Genomic DNA, 21,821 nt, shown 5'->3' on the forward strand with positions numbered 1-21,821 from the left:
TGTTTATCTTTGTCTGACACACACACACACACACACAAACACCGTCTCTCATCTCTTAGATGCTTTGGTGGTCTCGTGTTTCTTAGCGACAGACTTCCATTCTGCTTATTTATTTCCACACAAATTCCTGACCTGGATGTGCTGGCGCTCTCGGCCCGGTGTGGAAAACCTCAGACAGATCCCGAGAACTTTCTCTGTCTGTCTGAACAAAAGCAAGGAAACACATCTGCGGGCGGCCTTTTCTCGGCCTGTCAGCAATTTTCTCCTCTCACTTAGGCGAATTATTATAAAAAGCACAACGTTTACAGGCTAATGACTCAAACAAAGCTGCCAAACAGTTAAGGAGCAGCTTGTGCTGTGGGCAGCTAACGGCCCAGCACGCCGACCGCAGCTCCACTGGCCAATCAAAGTAGAGGAAAAGGCAAAGGTCTCTCCGGATTCAGATTTCGAAAATAAGAAGAAAAAATAACCAATAAAAGCATGCCTTATAAACATCTACTTATAAGTATTTTCCCCTGAGCTGAGACATACACGCTTTGTTTACAGTACTGTGGTTTCTTATCGTAGCCGTCATCGGTGAGGGCTGTCTGTGGTTTTGGCTGTTATTTGGGCAAGACATTTGCAACATGTGATGTTCCTCAGAAAAGAAAACAGCCCCAGTGAACAATACAGCTCGTATTACACGCAGATGAGCAGCGTCTGCTCCTTTCACGCTTGCTTTTCATTGAAACGGTGCGCTTATTAAGACCGCACTGGCCTCGGTGTGAACGAGTGCTTGACATTCATTACATCTCATCTTTTTTGCCGAGTGCTCTTTGGACAAAGGGCAGATGGCTCGAAAATGCACCACCAACAATGAGACAGGAGAGCAAGCATCTGTCAGCTGGGGTCACAGAACTGCACCCACAATTGCCACTTACTGCACTAAAGCTGTGTCTCAAATGGCGTTCGTGCATGAGAGGATTGCCAAACACCCCGACTGCACCAGATTTTCTAACTGTATGTGGAGCGCCTTTAAAAATGCATGATCCCAGCACGCAGAATTATTCTATTAATGTAATCCAACTACTGAAATATTAAACACATTAGGCAGAAATAAAGCCCGCTTTTATTACTGGCACCATTAGAGCTTTTTACTCCTGAACCTCCCACCAATTTGACCCAAAACACTTGCACTAAATTTTAACAAGACAGTGTATGTGCTACTGAGTTTGCCATCATTTCTGCTTCTTTTATGTTATTGAGCTCTAGATAAAGATGAGATATGAATATGAACAACTTCCTAAAAGAAACATATTAGTCTGACTGGAATATGTTAGACAGTCAATTATGATTGTATCAATAATACTTAAAAAATAAATAAATAAATAAAAATAAATATAGTAATAGTTAAACACCCTATAAAATTGAGGACTGCCTGGCTCTCTGTGCTTCCTTAAAGCCGCTGTACGGAACTTTTTTTTGGGTTAAAAATGAACAGAAAAACAATTATTTTTTATTCAAATGTATAAAAAAAAAAATCAGTGTTGAAAAGTGTCTCTTTACCTTACCCCGAATCACAACAGTAAGCTTAAAATAATGATTTAGAATTTGAGCTGTCGGGTCGGATTTTGCGGGAAACGTCGGTTTGACGTCAATCATCTTTGCGTGGTTATGTCACGTCCGTAAACAGAAAGAAAAAGACCCAGCTACTATATCGCGAGTGTCTGTGCTGAGGATGGTGGAGTGTTTGTAGCTTGTTCTTACAACAGTTCCTTAGAATTTAACAGAGCCCGTGCTAAAACAAGGATAAATATCGGCATGGCTTTTGAGAGGTGGCAAGAGCTCCGAGATCTGAAGGGATTGAAGACTGACGCAGAGCTGGAACAGGTACGATATTTCAGTGGCTGAATAGGTAGCTAGCTAACATTAGTGCACTTGTTCACTGGATTCAGCTAGGTATAGAGTTTCCTATGTTGTTGTTTTTTTGTTTTCCTATGGTCAGTGTGATAAATTGCACTTATTTTCTCATAGCTATGAGAGAGAGCATTTCACCTCTACTCCAAAAAAAACCATATCTGCGCCACCTTCGTTGTCAAGTACTGGAGTTAATATAGAACACGTACGTATACTTCAAACCATCAGATTCATCCACACAGAGGAGCAGTGCCAAAGCACAACCCACATTAAAAAAACAAAACAAAACAAACAAAACAACTCTGCAAGTAAGTTGCACTTTTATGTTTCTACCAGAGATGGCGATAGAGAGGCAAACATTAGCAGTACTACAGCTTTAGCTCCACTGGAGGAAGGAAATATTAGTGCTGTGAGTACAGTTTGACCAGGGCATAGCTAGATAGGCTACAATGTGTATTGTGCTACATTTTATTTTAATGTAAAGCTCACTGTAACAAGTACAGTTTTATGGCTTAGACAAACTGCTGTCAATTCTGTACGCTTTCAGCTACAAGCTCCTCCCATTCCCTTCTGTGGGGCAGGTTCATGCAAAAAGTGTCCATCTGTCCACCCTTCAACTGTTTGTCAAATATAGTCCATAATCCAGATCATATTTCTCAGTGTAAACACATCGGATGTTTACATATACTAGAATAATATGGATGTGACACTACATCTGTAACTGTTCAGTGCTCCAAATATCCGTATCTGTATTCAAATTTAAACCTGAAGAGAGTGTGGCCTAAAATAGAAGCTATTTTTTTTTGCCCTGAAAAACACTGGGAGGACAAAAAAAAAAAAACAGAGGTAGAAATGGCAGCAGTGTCAGCATGGTGCGAGTGTTCTGGCTCTGACAATTCCTCAACCTCAGCTACATCACTCCAGTCTCAACTAAACATCTTGTGCGGGAACGTATTGTTTGACCCAATTGGTGCTTTTATTATTTTTCTTTCTATTTTTCTGCCCACTATATATTCGATATGTTCCATTTCCCAAAATATAAACACACTATTATTGCATTTTAAAGCACTGCAACCCTGATCAAACAGTTACAAAAAAATCAACGTTTATGCTAATGCTAATGAATGGTCTTTGTTTGGCCGCTCGCTCGTGGTCAGATGAAAAGACATTTCAATGTTCACATATACCCGGTGAACATTTCTGGCAAACACAAATATAGCATACCACCTATTCATATCCGTATTTATATCCATTTAGAACACGTTATCTATCAATTTCAATTAATTTGTTTACATTCAGTTAGAACCGTACAACAAGTATGCAATTTGAGACATAGCATGAGGTACTGTCATGCTTTCTAGAAGAGGATGCAGATGATTACAACTAAATGTCTCATACAGAAAGACAGAAAGTGACCGACAAAACAGAAATGTTCAATTATAACACCTTCCTGATGCATGTTTCCATAGTCCTTGCATGTACAGTATGTGATCTTGGATCCCGGTTGTTGCTTTCTGGCAGGTTCGAGTCTTTCTGTGTGGGTCAGCCATGAACCTCAGATGAATGAGGAGTCAATCTTGCATACAGACATGTCCTTTCAAGTTCTTTCTCAGGCTATGAGTGGATAATACTTCAACAAATGGCACTTTGTCACAACACACCTTTTTTTTCAAGGCCCTGTCTTGCAATATAAAGAGAAATAACCCCTTCTCTCATCTCCGGGTCACTGAGCGCCAACCATGGTGTCAAATAAACTATTTACACAGAGACGCTGATGACCTGACGTTTTTAAGTAATACAAAAGCTAAAGGGTGTCGAAAGGCCAAGAGCTGAATGACCCAAATCTGAGCCCAACAGTATAATAAGCTTCAAATTGATTTTTACAAGCATATTGATTTACATAGTTTAAATAAAATCTGCTTCTGTGATTTATGGTACAAATATGTTCATGTACTGTTCCTCAGACCACAAAACACCTAGCTTTTTCTGCACCTTGACATGAAAAAACACCATCAGGTCTCTATTTTCCCCAAAAAATTAAGTGAGAAAATACATCATCTGATCATATTTTCCATTAGAAGTGTTCTTGGGCCTGGCGAGCTTGGGGTTTTCCATGACTTGAGCGGGAAGGTCGGGTGTTTGCTCTGGAACCAAAGCACTGTGGCCTGCGGTCTGTGCACACAGCCATGAGCAATGAGGGAAAGGAGTTCCCAGGGTGCTTTGCTCCTATGCCACTCGCTCAGTCTCTCTCTCTCTCACACACACACACACACCGCGCAGTCTGAGGGGAGCAAGGAGAGAAAGGCAGTTTGGATACATAGCTGAGAGCTTAAAGAGGGCAAATTAATATGGGAAGAAAGACGTGGGGCTCATGGAGTGGAGGGAATGGAGAGTGTGTGTGTGTGTATATATATATATATATATATATATATATATATATATATATATATATATATATATATATATATATATGTGAGAGAGAGCGAGTGCAATATTTAATACGTTCTTTATTATGCCAAATACAATACAAAACACCCATATAACTAATCATATAAATAACTCACATTTAACAAAGATTGTATGCTAATGTTTATATGCTTGTAGCCAAAAACGAAAAGAAGAAAAAATATTAAATTAAAAGATTAACTTTTCTTTGAATTTGTAATTATATATAGTTAGTTGTAAAGCTATATGCAAAGTAAATTCAGAGGAAGATTATATAAATTACTAAATATAAATGATTTATTATTGTGGAGGCATGGTGGCTTAGTGGTTAGTAAGTTTGCCTCGCACCTCCAGGGTTATAGGCTCGATTCGCATGTTCTCCCAGTGCCTGGGGGGATTTCCTCCGGGTAATCCGGTTTCCTCCTCTGGTCCAAAAACGTGTTGGAGGCTGATTGGTATCTCTAAGATTGTCCATAGTGTGTGAATGGGTGAATGTGTGCGTGCGCGATTGAGCCCTGTAATGGGTTGGCACCCCATCCATGGTGTCCCCCGCCTCATGCACCAAGTTCCCTGGGATAGGGTCCAGGATCCCCCACGACCCCATGTAGGGTAATCGGTACAGAAAATGGATGGGCGGATGGATTTATTACTGTTTAATAAAGTAATAAATGCCTTAACAAACATTAAGTTACGACAATAATAAAAAATATTATTATGAAAATAATAAAATCTTCTGCATAATGATGGCGGTAATGAGGATGTAGTACAAAGGGAAAAATAAAGCCTTGGTGTAACATCCGCTCCTACTGCTTATACAATGACCCTGTATTATCCAGTGTGTGTTAACTGATGTCATTTCCCCCCGTTTAAACACAATAGAAAAGGGAATCCCAAAAATCGAAAGCCAAATCCATTACAGGTTCAGACTTGCATTCCTCACTCGCATAACTACACACCTTTCCTATTAGCTTCACTATACATGTTGATTAATTCATAGCAGTAGCTGAATTATATGCTCTAAGACAAATGACTGAATAATAGGCTGGCAATTTGAATCATTAATACTTATAAGGTCCTTAAATTCATAACATGTCTGGCAAATTAAGAGTTTTTATAGACGAGCAGACATCGAGAGAGAGAGAGAGAGAGAGAGAGAGAGAGCAGGCACTGAATGGCTATACACACACTTACTTCAACTACACACACTGACTTTTTCTTTCCTCAACTTCTCTCTCATACACAAAAGTCTATTCTGATGTGACGAGCAGCAGTAACATGATCTAATCCTTTTCCTCTGCTTACTGCATTTCCCAAACACAGCAGAAAGGACACAAACGACCGATAAATCCAATCCTCTGCAGAAAAATGTCACTGGAGGAGCTGTTTGCTGCTGCAGAGAGCAGGGCCATTTGGAGAAAGAAAAGAAATACTGCAGGAGAGATACTAGCAGCAGGACAATGTCAGGTTTTACTGTTAGACATGAGGCATTTGCATGTAAGCTGCTTCTTCATCGTCAGTCTTCTTCAGCAGACTAAAACCTGAAGGAAGAGGCAAAATGGCCTGATTCCTGTGGCCGCAGTGTGATTATACAGGGCTCACGGAGAGGAAGGTGTGACACAGTTTTGATGGGAATTGGATTCTAAGGTTAGAAATCAAATAAAGAGAGAGAAAAAGAGAGAGAAAAAGAGAGAAGGGGGGGGGGGGCGCAATGAAGTGGTTTTAGGTAGATTAAAAGCATGCAGCCAAGGCTCTTAAGACTATCCTGATAATTAAATATGTCAAAGCTCATGAAGAGGCATTTGGGGCCTATTTTTCGTGCACCAGCTTCCACCAAAGCCAGCTAGTCAGCAAAGCCTTCGCCGACCTGTCAATAAACATTAGCACGAACATCAGTAAATCTGCAGAAGAATGGATTGTTTTATTAAATGTATTACCAGGCCTGTTTTTACTGCAAGCGTGGAGAAAAATCGCACATGCCAAGAGAGAAAAGCAAGCCATTAGTCAGAGACCAGTTCAGAATCAGAAATCTACAGAGGTGTCATGATGGAAACTGAAACGTTACAGATAGCGAGATCATTGAAGTCACTGGGCCTCAGTGCTTATTACATCACAAGTGGAAATGCTGGTAATTAAATAAAAGAACAGTGGAAAATGATATAGTAGAGTCCAATACCAGGGGTGTCTTTTTTATTCCCTTGCTTGTAAAAATGATACAATTTTGCAAAATGATTACAGCACAAGTCACTAAAATAAGAAGCATGTTAGAATGAATAGAAAGCAGTAGCCGTGATGATGATAATACATAACATGTCCAACACAGGCACACGTCATTCTACTGAATGAGGTACTGATCAGGTGATCACCTGAATGAAATCTTTTTTAACAAGGAAAAGTTTAAAAACCACTGCTGTGGTCATCACTATCCTCTTGCAGTAGGACCAGCTGGATGGCAAAGACAGTGCTAGTAGCACCTCAAAAATAACTGGGAAAAAATAACTACTGACCATGCCATAAGAGTTGAAAAGGAAAGTTTTGAGTGAGGAAAAGAAGGGCTCAATTCTGGCTTTACTGGCAGAGGGGCACGGTGAGCGTCGGGTTGCTTCCATCCTTACAATTTCAGACGGCAGTACATAAGAACAAGGTCAAGCAGCAGACATTGGGGACAACAAAGCTACAAACTGGCAGAGGGTGAAAACGACCCTCCACTGACCGGGAGGACCGCCAACTCATTCGAATGTCACTCAATAACTGTAGGGTGACAGCAAGTGACCTACAAAAAGAATGGCAAAACGGCTGCTGGGGTGAAGTGCATGGCGAGGACGGTTTGAAACGGGCTCCTAGGGGCAGGGTTGAAGTCGTGCAAAGCTAGAAAAAAGCCCTTCATCAATGAGAAGCAAAGAAGAGCCAGGCTGAGGTTTGCAAAAAAACATAAGAATTGGACTGTAGAGGACTGGAGTAAGATCATCATCTCTGGTGAGTCCAATTTTTAGCTTTGCCCAACACCTGGTTATCTAATGGTTAGACGGAGCCCTGGAGAGGCCTACAAGCCACAGTGTCTTACTACTGTGACATTTGGTGGAGGATCGGTGATGATCCAGGGGGCTTCAGCAAGGCTGGAATTGGGCAGATATGTCTTTGTGAAGGACGCATGAATCAAACCACATACAAGGTTGTCCTGGAAAAAAAACAAAACAAAAACACTTGCTTCCTTGGTTTTTAAAGCATGACAATGCTCCATGCCACATAGCCAGGTCAAACAAGGTGTGGATGGAGGACCACCACATCAAGACCCTACCATGGCCAACCCAAGCCCCAGACCTGAACCCTAGTGAAAACCTCTGGAATGTGATCAAGATGATGATGGATGGTCACAAGCCATCAAACTATAAATAGTAAAACCAGAGAAACTGATAATTTTGCAGTGGTCTAAATTTTTTTCCAGAGCTATATACAAACACACACAATCAATATTAGAGAATTTATCAACTTTTGAGGGTTACAGCTATCATAAATTAGTAGGAAGTGTAGGGGCCCTTGCTTTAAATGACTTCGGCACAGCTGCGGCTGCAGGACATCGCTAGTTTCTCACACTGCTCTGGTGTGATCTTGGTCCACTCTTCTTCCAGTCTCTTCCACAGTTCGGTGACTGTAGTGGGTTTCTTAGCCATAACTTTGAATATCTGTGGAAAATCCTTGGCCACAATCTGGTTTAGATCAGGACACTGGGCTGGCCATTTCATTATTTCGACGATCTTAGCTTTAAGGAACTGCTTTGCCCGTGTGACAGGGGGCACTGTCTTGCATGAAAACTGCAGGCTGATTGGGAGATGTTCGCAGGGACGGAACCGCATGTTGCCAAAAGAGGTTGTGATAAAATTTGCATTCACCCGGTCATGTAGCTGTATAAGAGGCCCAAACTCCTGCTGCAAGAAACATCCCCCAAATCATGACACTTCCTCCTCCACCTTTCACTGACTTCTTTATACACTTTGGGTTCAGTCTTTCTCCAGTTTAACACCGAACGTAACGTTTCCCATCAGAAACGAATTAAACTTGCTCTCATCACTAAAGTGAACTTTGGACCAGTTCTCTCTGTCCACACAACACGCTCCTCAGCAAAGGTTAGCCTAACCTTTTGATTCTTTCTGCTGATGAGAGGCTTGGTCACTGCAGAGTGGGCTTTCAGTCCGAAATTCTCTTAAACGGCGAGACACTGTATGCCGAGACAGATCCTTACCCTCTTCAGTGCTAATCCGGCGAGCAATTCCAGCTGCAGTGTTGATTCCCCATCGTGAGTCTCCGCATTATCCTGTCCTCTCATACATTTGTCTTACGTGGACGACCAGCCTTTTCGGGGGACTTGAATGAATTAGTGTCATTGAAACGCTGCAATATTCTAGAAATCACAGATTTGGAACGACCAACTTCTCTTGAAATGGCTGAAAGGGTCATCACTTTGGCCTTCATCTGGACAACAGCAGGGTTTCAGCTCACCATCTTGCAAAGTCAGTGAAAACTGGAAAGTTATACTAACAGGAATGCTGCCAGTTAAATAGGGTTTGTCAGATAATTAAGGAAATTAGCACCAGGTGCCAGATGAACACACACACACACACAAAACATATATGTAATTGGAATTTCCAATTCCAATTCCATATGTTTTGTGTGTGTGTGTGTGTGTGTGTGTGTTCATCTGGCACCTGGTGCTAATTTCCTTAATTATCTGACAAACAGATGGAATTTCCAATTCCAATTGTATACCAAATACAAATACCAACTGTAAGTCACTCTGGATAAAAGCGTCTGCTAAATGAATAAATGTAAATGTAATATTGGATCATTTTCCTCAATAAATAAATGATCGAGTATACTATTTTATCTCGTTTGTTTAATTTGGTTCTATTAGCCTACAAGCACCACTTTCACTTAGTCTACAAGCACCACTGTGCATAAAGATTTTATATATATATATTTATTTGCTACAGCAAATATATATTGAGTACAACTCTATATTACTTAGTGATTTCTCAATGGACAGGAAAAAAACAATCTAGCAAAATAAGTCATCATTTACTGTAGTACGGACTGCAAGTACGTATGCAATCAAGGTTCCAGAGGTTCATTCCTGAGCTCAAGTTACTGTTTGCATGGAGTTGTAGATACACTACCCATGTCCATGTGGGTTTCCTCTGGTTTCCTCGTTACTCCCAAAATCATCCCTGCAAATGGACTGGCTAAGATAAATTGCCCTTTGTGTAAATGAGTGTGTGAATAAGGGTGTGATGGACTGGTGTCCCACTCAGGGTGCATTCCCAGGATATGCTCTGGATCCATTACAACCCTGACCAGGATAAAGCAGTTACTGAAAATGAATAACTGAATGAATGAACATGAGTAATATCCATTTTTGATAAATGATGAAATAGATAACGGTTTTGGAAGTGAATTCAGATTTTTGGGCCCTGCTGAGTTTACTAGTATGCTAGATTCAACTAGGGTGTACAGTGCCATGACTATTAGACAGGAGTTATAGACTATTATAAGTCAGGAGTGATACATGGTCACTGAGGGCAGGAGATGTATGATCAGGAGCAGGTTTCGATCTCACATATATCAAAGCCATGGCCTGCAGTGGAGCCTGTATTGGCTGCAGACGAGGAGAGATACATATGAGAGGGGAAAACCCTCAGGCCCTTTCCTCTCCCCCCCCCCACCGGTTTAATCTGAACCATCATCTCCCTCGTTTAACTCTAACTGCAGCTGGACCTGAGGTGAAGTTCATACTGCAGAGGAAGAAAGCCAGGGATGAAGAGAGCAGAGTCAACATCTGGTGAAAACGTGGCCAGCTTGTGGAGCACACGTGCAAGGTTAGCTTATCAGATCAGGCAGAAACACAGCATGGCTATGAGCATAGATTATACACACATTCACACCCAACACACATGTGCACGCTTGCGCGCGCACACACACAGCCAATCAGAACACTCTCTCAGTAGCTGTAGCAGTCCCGGCTGCTACAGCATTTTACTTGACTGACAGAGAACAGATAGAGAGAGAGAGAGGGGCCATTGAAGAATTTTTTAACATTCTTTCATATGCAGTTGTACTTGGAAGATGGAAAAACCACCCAGAGCACAACTCCGCCCTCTTGTTTTCTATTGCCTTACATTTCTGACGGTCACAAACTTGCAGGGATTAATGGTCACAGACAGTCAGATCCATAAGTATTTGGACAGTGACACAATTTCCATAATTCAGCCGATGTACAACTTCGCAATGTTGGTTTCATGACCACTTGCAGCCTTCACTTGTACGGACACCTCATTGGACCGCGTAGTGAGAGTTCCCATGAACAGCTACCAAATGCAAATTCAACACTTGGAATCAAACACAGACCTTTTATCTTCTTGATCTGTCAGGAAATAACGAGGAAACAGGCCACACCTGGCCATGAATCTGTTTATCTGTTAATTGTCCAAATACTTTTCAGCCTGTGAAAATGGCGGGACTCTGCAAAAAAAAATAATAAAATAGCTGTAATTTCCAAACGGTTAAGGCAATATATTTATTAAACCCCCTTTACACTTCAATCACATCTTGACTGCGTCATTTCAAATCCACTGTAGTGGTGTACAGAGGCAAAATGACAAAAATTGTGCCACTGTCCAAATACTTATGGACCAGACTGTTAGGGCATTAAACAAAGACAAATTAACCTCAGAGCAAATTCATTTTCCACATTCCCGTGTCCTTTCCTATTTAACCGCATTGGCTTTTTCAGCATGCAAATTTTATTCAGATTGACTGATTCTGGTTCGTTACAGCCTAAGGGCTTTTTTTTTTTTTTTTTTTTTTTTTAAACACTTGGCTTGAGTACTTGAGTTGCTTACTCCAGATTGATTCTGGGTTTGTTTGGAGGATGGCGTTATCACTGCAGGTTTTCTTCCCTGAACCGCTGAGCAATTTTACACCTCATTCCTGCTACAATTTAAACAGGCAGATCAATTTAGTTATTAATAATATTGGTTTAATTAAAGTTCTCTTTATTTTAATGGAAGTTTCCGCTGATCAATTTCAGCTCAGTTATCTGCAGACCACAATGTCTTCTCATGCCAGTGTGCAACTCAGAACTGGAAAGTAACACGACAAGTTTGACCAAACACGTTACTCATTGCCCAGCCCATGAAGCAAACGCTACACCAGTATGAACTAGAGATCGATTCCCAAGATTACACAGGGTTCTAAAACAGTTTTCACACCCGACCAAACATGGGCTGCAAACACTCATGGGGGAGGGGGGGGGGAATTCATCTATCAGTATGTGTTAGAGAGGTGGAAGAGTCTCTGGAAAGTTTTCTGGTTTCCTCTCACCTCCCAAAAACATACCAGTAGGTACATTGGCAGGTCTAAATCGCCTCTATGTATAATGCGTGTGTGAATGATGTTTGTGTGTGTATGGTGTCCTGTGCAGGTTGCATTCCCAACTCGTAAACAGAAAAGGAACACAGGAACCCAGGCTGGCACTAAGCTCTTACCGAAGACGATTGAATGATGAATGGAAATGCCATAAGAGACTGGCGTAAACACTGTAATTACAATCAAGCGGTTTGATTCTTTCATTCGTTAAGGAAGACCCCCCTCCCTCCACATTGCTTAAATTGCTTGTTTATATTTAGAGGAACTGGAGCAATTAGGTTCATTAGGAAACATTGCAAATGCCTACAAACAGAAAGAAGTGTAGAAGCAGTCAGAGTTTGTGTGCGAGCTCTATAAACTAGTCATCCAGGCATTTGGGATATGCTCTTTAGCGTGTGGAGCTGCTCTTGCATCTCTATCTGCAAGTCTATTCTGTCTGATTGCCAGGTCTGTTCGAGAGCTTCAGAGCTCAGGCCCCCATCCATCAGCATCCCGACACACGGAGGCCCTCCGTCAACGAGGCACGGGGCAACTGCCTGGACACAGCTGTTTTTGTTTGTGAATGTGTGTGCGTGTGCATTCCTTACCTGACTTTTGCCCCACCAGGCATCCCACTTTGCTTTCATCTGCAACTTGAAAAGGACAGAGAGAGCGAGAGAGAGAGAGAGAGACAGAGACAGAGAGAGAAAGAGAGAGAGCGAGATTAGGGCAGGGGTGCACATACTCAGGTTACATTTTAACGACTGCTAACTGCATACGCATGACCAGCTGTAAGCTTTCTAATCAATACTCTCACACGCTGCTAAGGCACCTCACATCAGCTAAAGGTGGACAGATTAACCTGCGTATGAGTGCGTGAACTTGGGCTGTGTTCACGCCATGTCGGAATTACCGTAATTACTAGAGGACAAACACAGACGTTCTACTAGGAGCTGTTCACGTCCGCAGACTCGGAATTAAATGAATCCTTTCCAACTGTATTTGGAATATAGTCGCAAACCCGAATACAGATCTTAAACGGAATTTGATGTGCATGTAAACATGGTCTTTCATGTAAAAGTAGAAGAACTCAAGAATAAGTTTTTTTTTTTTTTTTTTAAAAAAAGAGCTAATACCTTTTCATGGAACTGTAAATGTATGACACCGAGCTGCAATTTCAGCAACAAAGTAAAAGCGTGACATCTGAATTGAGATTTTTTTCCAACTCTATGCAAATTAGGTAGGGCATTGTAAATTGTAAACGACTCCTCAAACCAGCTCTATGGTGCGTGCGGTTTGACTTTATCAGTTCCTCTCTCACAACTTTAGCTACTCCCTGCAATAAGTTCCCATTAAATAAAGACTTATCACTGCGGGTGCATCTTGTCCTGTCGTATACAATATAGCTGCTTAATAAGTTTGTATAGAAACATGAAGAAGAAATAAACTCCATCTTGGAAGGAAGCAGAAGAGATCATTGAAGCCTCTGATGAGTGTACATACTGTAGCTGGTACAGTTAGCTTGCAACATGCAAACCAAACAACCGATATTCTCACTGATTAGTGTGTTAATTGTTTTTAAGAATTTAGCTTTAATAGCTCTAGAAGACAACAAGAGTCTACAACTTGTTGCTAGTGTGAACGTGGGATTAGAGAGACTCATCTCTGACTGCTTTCTTTTGAGAGACTGAAAGAGACACGACCTCGGTGTGATGAAACGTACAAATCTGAGACATGAGGAAACAATTTGAACCATTCTGCGCACGCTTTTACCTAAGCCCACATGTCTTACATGCTCTTACTTGGTAAGACACGTTAGCAACTGTATTTGATATTCCCCCAAAAACCATGTGTCAATTTCCCAGAAGCTGAAATCCCCTGTTCTCCAGCAGGAGAAACACAGTACTGAGTGTGTGTGTGTGTGTGTGTGTGTGTGTGTGTGTGTGTGTGTGTGTGTGTGTGTGTGTGTGTAGAAGCAGGGTTTGGGTTTCATTAAGAGGCTGTGAGCTGGAGCAGCTGTGCCGCCTGTGTAACTACACATGGCTGTGGTCGGGCTGCTAGCGCTAGCTGCGCTCCGTTGTGCCATGAAAATGGAAAATAAATCAGTAACCAGATCCTGACAGCAAGTGGAACGTCTACTGGGTAAAATCTCCCAATCAAAACGCTGCCATTAAAAGTGCGAAGAGAGAGGGGGGGAAAAATAATATATATATATATATATGAATTATGTTGCTACAGCAAACACACTGTCTACAACTCCATATTACTTACAGTGATTTCTCAATGGACAGGAAAAATAGATATATTTCAAAACGCAATGCTCTTCTGGTTTTCATTAGCTAGCAAGTACAGGTTCAGTGCTTGGATAGAAATTGGCTGATATTTGGTGTAATTATTGCGTCTGCCAGACACAGACAGCAGGCTATAAGAGCCTGGGCTCTCTGACAAGCATATACTGTTAAATAGTAGGGATTAGCAGCAGTGGCTAGGCTAATACACAGGATGAGAGAGAGAGAGCGGGAGAGAGAGCGAGAGAGAGAGAGCGAGAGAGAGAGAGAGAGAGAGGGAGAGGGAGAGGAGAGAGAGAGAGGAGAGGAAGAGGAGAGGGAGAGGAGAGAGAGAGGAGAGAGAGAGGAGAGGGAGAGGAGCGAGAGAGGAGAGAGAGAGGAGAGAGAGAGGAGAGGGAGAGGAGAGGGAGAGGAGAGGGAGAGAAGAGAGAGAGGAGAGGGAGAGAGGAGAGAGAGGAGAGGGAGAGAGGAGAGAGAGAGGAGGGGGAGAGAGGAGAGAGAGGAGAGGGAGAGGAGAGGGAGAGAGGAGAGAGAGGAGAGAGAGAGGAGAGAGAGAGGAGAGAGAGGAGAGGGAGAGGAGAGGGAGAGGAGAGAGAGGAGAGGGAGAGGAGAGGGAGAGAGGAGAGAGAGGAGAGAGAGAGGAGAGAGAGAGGAGAGAGAGGAGAGGGAGAGGAGAGAGAGGAGAGGGAGAGGAGAGAGAGAGGAGAGAGAGGAGAGGGAGAGGAGAGAGAGGAGAGGGAGAGGAGAGAGAGAGAGAGAGAGAGATGCTACAGAAAGACAGAAAGATCAAGAGTAACAGATTTTCATGACTCTACAGTCTCTCTGAAATAATCCTGTTCATTTTTTATGAGGTCAGTTTTTCCGAGCAGGGAAATAAACACACTCCTGTGACCAGATGCTGAAATAAACACAACACACACTCGTACACAAACTCACTCACTCACACACACTCTCTCTCTCTCACACACACAGTCATACACACACTCACACACAGTCATACACACACTCACACACAGTCATACACACACTCAGTCATACACACACTCACTCTCTCTCACACACTCAGTCATACACACACTCACTCTCTCTCACACACTCAGTCATACACACACTCACTCTCTCTCACACACACACACACTCACACACTCAGTCATACACACACTCACTCTCTCACACACACACTCTCACACACTCAGTCATACACACACTCACTCTCACACACACACACTCACACACTCAGTCATACACACACTCACTCTCACACACACACTCTCACACACTCAGTCATACACACACTCACTCTCTCTCACACACACTCAGTCATACACACACTCACTCTCTCACACACACACTCTCACACTCAGTCATACACACACTCACTCTCTCACACACACACTCTCACACACTCAGTCATACACACACTCACTCTCTCTCACACACACTCATACACACACACACTCTCTCTCACACACACACACTCTCACACACACACACACTCTCACACACTCAGTCATACACACACTCACTCTCTCTCACACACACTCATACACACACACACTCTCACACACTCAGTCATACACACACTCAGTCATACACACACTCACTCTCTCTCACACACACTCTCACACACTCAGTCATACACACACTCAGTCATACACACACTCACTCTCTCTCACACACACTCTCACACACTCAGTCATACACACACTCAGTCATACACACACTCACTCTCTCACACACACTCTCACACACTCAGTCATACACACACTCACTCACTCTCACACACACTCTCACACACTCAGTCATACACACACTCACTCTCTCTCACACACACTCTCACACACTCAGTCATACACACACTCACTCTCTCACACACACACACACACTCTCTCACACAGACACTCAGTCATACACACACTCACTCTCTCACACACACACACTCCCTCTCTCACTGTTCCTCAGACCGTCACAGTCACACATGTACTTTGCAGTGAGGGCTGCAGTGTGTCCTTCTCCTAGGATGATTTTCAGTTTCTCATCTTCTTTTAGGTCGCAGAAATCTGGTGTTCTGTGAGTGATTATGTTTGTGAAAGTTGTTCTTATGTGCTGATATTTATCACAGTTACGGAGGAAGTGCAGCTCTCTCTCTCTCACACACACACACACTGTCTCTCTCTCTCTCTCTCTCTCTCTCTCTCACACACACACAAATACACACAAACTCAAAGATGCTCTTGCTCATACTGTCTCTCTCACACACATCAAACACACGCAGAACTCAAACATGTTCTCGCTCACACACGCACACACTCAGGGCCCGTTTACACGACAACATTTTCAATTAAAAACGGAAACTTTGTATGCGGTTTGGCTGTTCGTTCACACGACAACGGCGTTTCGGGGCCTGAAAACACAAACTTTTGAAAACTGGTCTGAAAGTGCAAGTTTTTGAAAACGATGCCGTTATCGTTTCTGTGTAAACAGATAAAAAACAGAATCTGTGAAGACGATGACGTCATGCTTACGCGTATTACGTGTTCAGTCTATAGTCATGCGCGTGAGTATTTAAAAACAAATATTGTGCTGCTCAAGATTTTGACTGTATTGACGCTTCTCCAGCAAAGTGTAGATTTACTGCATCACTACTACGACCAGCGGAGACGCGTCTGTTACCTACACCGCATTATTAACCCACATCTACACCGATGATTATCTTAGTCATTGTCTGTTTTGGAGTAAATCTGTATCCTTTTATTGCTAATAAAATATAGAAAGCAGACTGACTGCCAGTGTCTCACGATTTGCAATATTTCAGTATTTGAAAATGAATGAGCTTTGTTAATAGAATTCTGACCTGGAGCACAAGAAAAGCTAAAAGATGGGGTTGAAGACAGAAAAATCCATTTCCACAATGAAAAAAACTTTATGCACATTATATTATATATACATTATATTTACGTTAGGGACGTCTCAGCGTTCATTAACCAAGAAAAATAAGCCAAATCTGTGCTTGACAAACGCGAGCTTTCACAATTCCTTATGACAGTAAATCATTTTCCAAGTCTAACCGTCATAAACCATTGAAATCGTTTGAGAAATGTAAACGTTATTGTGCTTTATATCCAGAAAAATGCAGCTCCCCTGTTTACTTGTATTTGTTTATAGGGCAGTCTTGGCCGGATCGATATGGCGGACGCGTTGACGGGAACGCTCATGTGCGTAGGCGCGTTGTGTTTCTTTACAAAGTGACATCGCCAACTACTGGCCTGGCACGCACATTACAGCGTTTTCAGTCGTTTTCACTGATCCGTCTGAACGGGGATCGTTTTGCCGACGTTGTCGTCTGTACGCAAAACTTTTCCGTTTTTAGTACGTCGTTGTCATGTAAACGTACCCTTACACTGTCTCTCTCTCGCTCACACACAAACTCTCACAAAATGACACGAACACACACACACTCAAACATGCTCTCGCTCACACACACTCACGTCCACTTGTGCACACACACAATTTCACAAAATGACACACATATAAATTCAAACATGCTCTCGCTCTCACACACACACACGCTCTCGCTCTCACACACACACACGCTTTCGTTCTCACACACACAAACATGCTCTCGCTCTCACACACACACACAAACATGCTCTCACTCTCACACAAACACAAACTCAAACATGCTCTCACTCTCACACACACAAACATGCTCTCGCTCTCTCACACACACAAACTCAAACATGCTCTCGCTCTCACACACAAACTCAAACATGCTCTCGCACACACACACACAAACATGCTCTCGCTCTCACACACACACAAACATGCTCTCGCTCTCACACACACACACAAACATGCTCTCGCTCTCTCACACAAACTCAAACATGCTCTCGCACACACACACACAAACATGCTCTCGCTCTCTCACACAAACTCAAACATGCTCTCGCACACACACACACAAACATGCTCTCGCTCTCTCACACAAACTCAAACATGCTCTCGCACACACACACACAAACATGCTCTCGCTCTCACACACACACACAAACATGCTCTCGCTCTCTCACACACACAAACTCAAACATGCTCTCGCTCACACACTCGCACACAAACTCTCACTGTCACTCAAAATAACACAAACTCACTTTCTCTTAAAAAAAAACAAAAAAACACTCAAAATAGCTCTCCCAAAAGAACACACACAGATACACACACAAATTGAGCACATGAGTAATGGCTTTACAGTTATTGCATTTATACTCGGGTCTCTTGTTAAGCCCAGTGTGGTTAATGGTGTTTCCCGGTGTTACTAAATCTAATTCTGCACATTCCACTGACACAACCAGGAGAAACAATACAGAAATAGGTCATTGAATAATGCAGGCATTAACTTCCTGGCAACGGCATGTTCTCATCGACCGTTTGTGTTCGTACTCTGCTGGTGAAAAGAAAAGCGCCGGAGAATAACACACTTTGGCCTTGGACACACACACACACACACACACACACACACACACACCACAACTGAAAACTATTTCTGATCAAAAGAACTGAAACAAAGAAGCTTCCTCTATAGGCTTTATAAAGATTTCTATAAGACTGAAGAGCTCTTGAGAGAGACACACATACTGGTTTTAAGTGTGTGAGAAGATATTCCATTTACTGAGCTTTATACATCAATAACATGAAACATGTAACAGAACAGAAAGAAGCGTTGCCTATTAAAGAACCAGAAGTACGTTCCACTGACTGATTAAAACTCTGCATTTATTAAATCCATTCACTACTGAGTAGCTATGCAGCTATATCCTCTATCGGCACTTTACTCGTTACACAGGACTTCAGTGTTTGAACAAACAGTGGTGATGAAGCTCAGCAGAAATGGGGACGAATGATTTCATTCATTAAAACGAATGAAAGATATACCTCATCTGTGATAACTGCATCAGACACATTCTCTGCTTGCTAGCTAGAGGAAAGTTTAGCAGATGACTAGGGCTGTCCACGCTCTCAGAAATAAAGGCACCACTGCACTTATCCTTGTTGTTGGGTGGTAACATCAAGGGTACTTGCTGTGGAGCTTCAATACATATCTTTTACCTCACTACCTTTTTTTAATTATTTTTTTTTTATTTTAGAAACTCCCTTTGATACTCAATCTAATTACTGAAATATTTCGTATGTGAACACTATAATGTAAATCAGCGGTAATGCCTTTATAAGTCTGTAAACCTCGGATGATGAAAATGTTATCCCCCGCCCCTCCTAAAACCCATTTTCTACCCGCATTTTGGCCAATTCCTACCCACCGGCCTGGTGTCCCTCATCATATGACAGCTACCAACTGGGAGAAAGAAGGCTTCATTCAAGGACGAAACCAGACAACCGCATGTATGCAGACTGCGTCACGTCAGCGTAACACACTCAGAGGAACCAGCTATCCGCCCTCTTCCGCATACATGAGCTCAAAGACAGCCAAGACTAGTTAGTGTCAATGTCAATAACAGGAGAGAATCCCACCCCTCACAGCGAGAAAGCATGGCCTATTTTGCTCTCTTGGTCTCAGATGGCTGTGGCATCACCAGGATTCGGTCATGGGATCTCTGGACGATAGGGCAAACACTTTTCGAGTTCAATCAGGACAAATCTTCAATCACATCCTGTTGATTACATATGTCGTCTACGCACATCTGTATTACAAAAGGTGCGTCCCAAATCGCATACGTATGCACTATTGTACGTCATTTTGTAGTATAAATAGTGTGAGTAGTGTGTTCACACTGAAAATTCCAACAAGAATAAATCCACTTCAAATATTTAAATATGATGCGCTTTTATTCAACCGAAAAAAAGAAGTGTGGAACGTTGGACACTTCACGCATTCAACGGTCACAACTTTGCTTGCGTAGCAGAAAAAGGGAGGGGCTTCAAGGTTCTGACGCTGGCTCAAATTAGCTCAGAATCAAAAATGGACATGTTGGGAATTAAAGCTAACACTGACAAACAGTATAATGAGGAAATTCCTTTATGATGACTCTGGGTATTCTGCTAAAGGTAGAAGCGTCGCATTATGTGCGTTCAATGTAATTTGCCATCAACTGGCAAACGGCTTTTACCTCTTGTTAGTAAAAACCAGTAGTTTTTCATGTGAGATGATACTACCCTTCTAAAATTCATACACTAGACGGTAGAGTACATAGTGCATAGTGTAAGTACGCCATAATGTATAGCAAGTCATCTGGGACACAACTAAAGACATACATTTACATATTTACTGCCCTATGAACACCAACTCTGGTCATTACTTTAACTATGTATCTGATTTAATATGATAACAGCCTTAATACAATTTAAAATAATGGAGTATGCCGATCACATGTCCACTTGAATAATCTGATAACGGCTGAAATCTGATACGATCAGATTACAGTGGCATGTAAACACACTCAGTGACAGTGAAGAGTTTGGAGGAGATGAATCCTATTCACACTACCAGACCTCTTGTCATATTCATCCGAAATAGCTCCTAAATCTCATTTTTAAAAGAGAAAAGGCTAAAAAAAAAAAAAAAGGGGCGGGGGGGATATGAGTTGAGAAATAAAACACAATCGCTTATATATGTATGGCTATGCTCCTACTAGAACATAACATCGTGGGAACCACATATGAGAAAACTAATGAAGTACAATTGAAATTCTGCTGCATCCAGTGTTTCAGTGGAGTGAAATATTCTTCGCTCTGTGTGTAATGGGGGGAAAAAAAGGGAGCTAATAGGGTCATCCTTAGCTAACGTCTGAAAATGTGCTGCAGTGTTCAATTTTCATGGTGCGCATTCAATTTTTAGAGCCATCTCACCCATCAAATCCATACAGAAAATGACTTGCGTGAGGCGACATTTCATTTCGGTTTCGTGGTGCCTTCCCTTCCACGGAGGCAATGGCCCGGTGGGCTCGCTCTTCCCCTCTGCTTCCTCTCATCTCATCAGAACCGAGAGCACCTCTCTAATCTCAGAGCTCGCTCTCATTACTTCCTTCTTTCCTAGCTCGGTATCCTCGCTGCGATAAATCTCTAGAGATGCCCTAGGCAATGTTACTTGCTCCCCCTGAAGAATATTACACAGAATACACTCCAACATCTTTTGTGATTACGTTTTTCCAAGTAGGCCTTTTGGGGGGGGGGGGGTGATCACTGCATTGTGAGTAACTGTTTAGTGCACTGCATCAGCGCTGAAAAGAGTAGGTCGAAGGGGTAAGATGTTAACCAGTGTTAAGTCGACATTCCTCAGTGCCATGTCAGGAACTCAGGCCAACAAGACTAGTGGAACATTGCTGGATGAAATAAAACCAGGAGGAACATGCATTTGATTTGTAGGCTGTATGCTGTTATGTCACAGACTAAACACAGCAGAGCCATATTATTTCGACCTTAATGCAAATAAGGCATAAACTCATGGTGCTGGAGCATGTGGAGGAGATTTACCTGGTACGTTTTTCACAGTCAAATGATCTAAAAACCAACAACCATAAATTGCTGATGTGTTGTTGGGCTTTGTGAGGAATTAGCCCGGGGAAGGGCGGCGTACAGACCCACAGGAGGCAGAAGAACGTTCACAAACGGTGGTTTATTGGTGCAAGGGTGAAGTGAGTGGGTTGTGAGGGGATGGGTGCGGGGCTTGTGGAGGCGTGACTGCCGGTGTAGCCTACTCGTGGCGGAGGCGGGATTCCCGAGACGGGGGCGAGGGTTTTCCCGGGCCGGCGTCCTCCGTAGGTGGGACTCTCACCACCCGGCGATCTC

General features: G+C 42.5%; 1 protein-coding gene across 3 annotated transcripts in view; it reads right to left on the reverse strand.

Annotated features, from left to right (window-relative positions):
• pard3bb (par-3 family cell polarity regulator beta b) overlaps positions 1 to 21,821 on the reverse strand; it is a 321,269-nt gene that overhangs the window by 104,329 nt on the left and 195,119 nt on the right. For all 3 annotated transcript variants that reach the window (XM_053627241.1, XM_053627242.1, XM_053627240.1), the window contains one exon: positions 12,345 to 12,389. In XM_053627241.1, the coding sequence (XP_053483216.1) occupies positions 12,345 to 12,389 (45 nt within the window). The remainder of the gene's footprint in view (positions 1 to 12,344; positions 12,390 to 21,821) is intronic.

This window comes from Ictalurus furcatus, chromosome 6, assembly GCF_023375685.1.
Source record: "Ictalurus furcatus strain D&B chromosome 6, Billie_1.0, whole genome shotgun sequence".
Taxonomy (NCBI): Eukaryota; Metazoa; Chordata; class Actinopteri; order Siluriformes; family Ictaluridae; genus Ictalurus; species Ictalurus furcatus.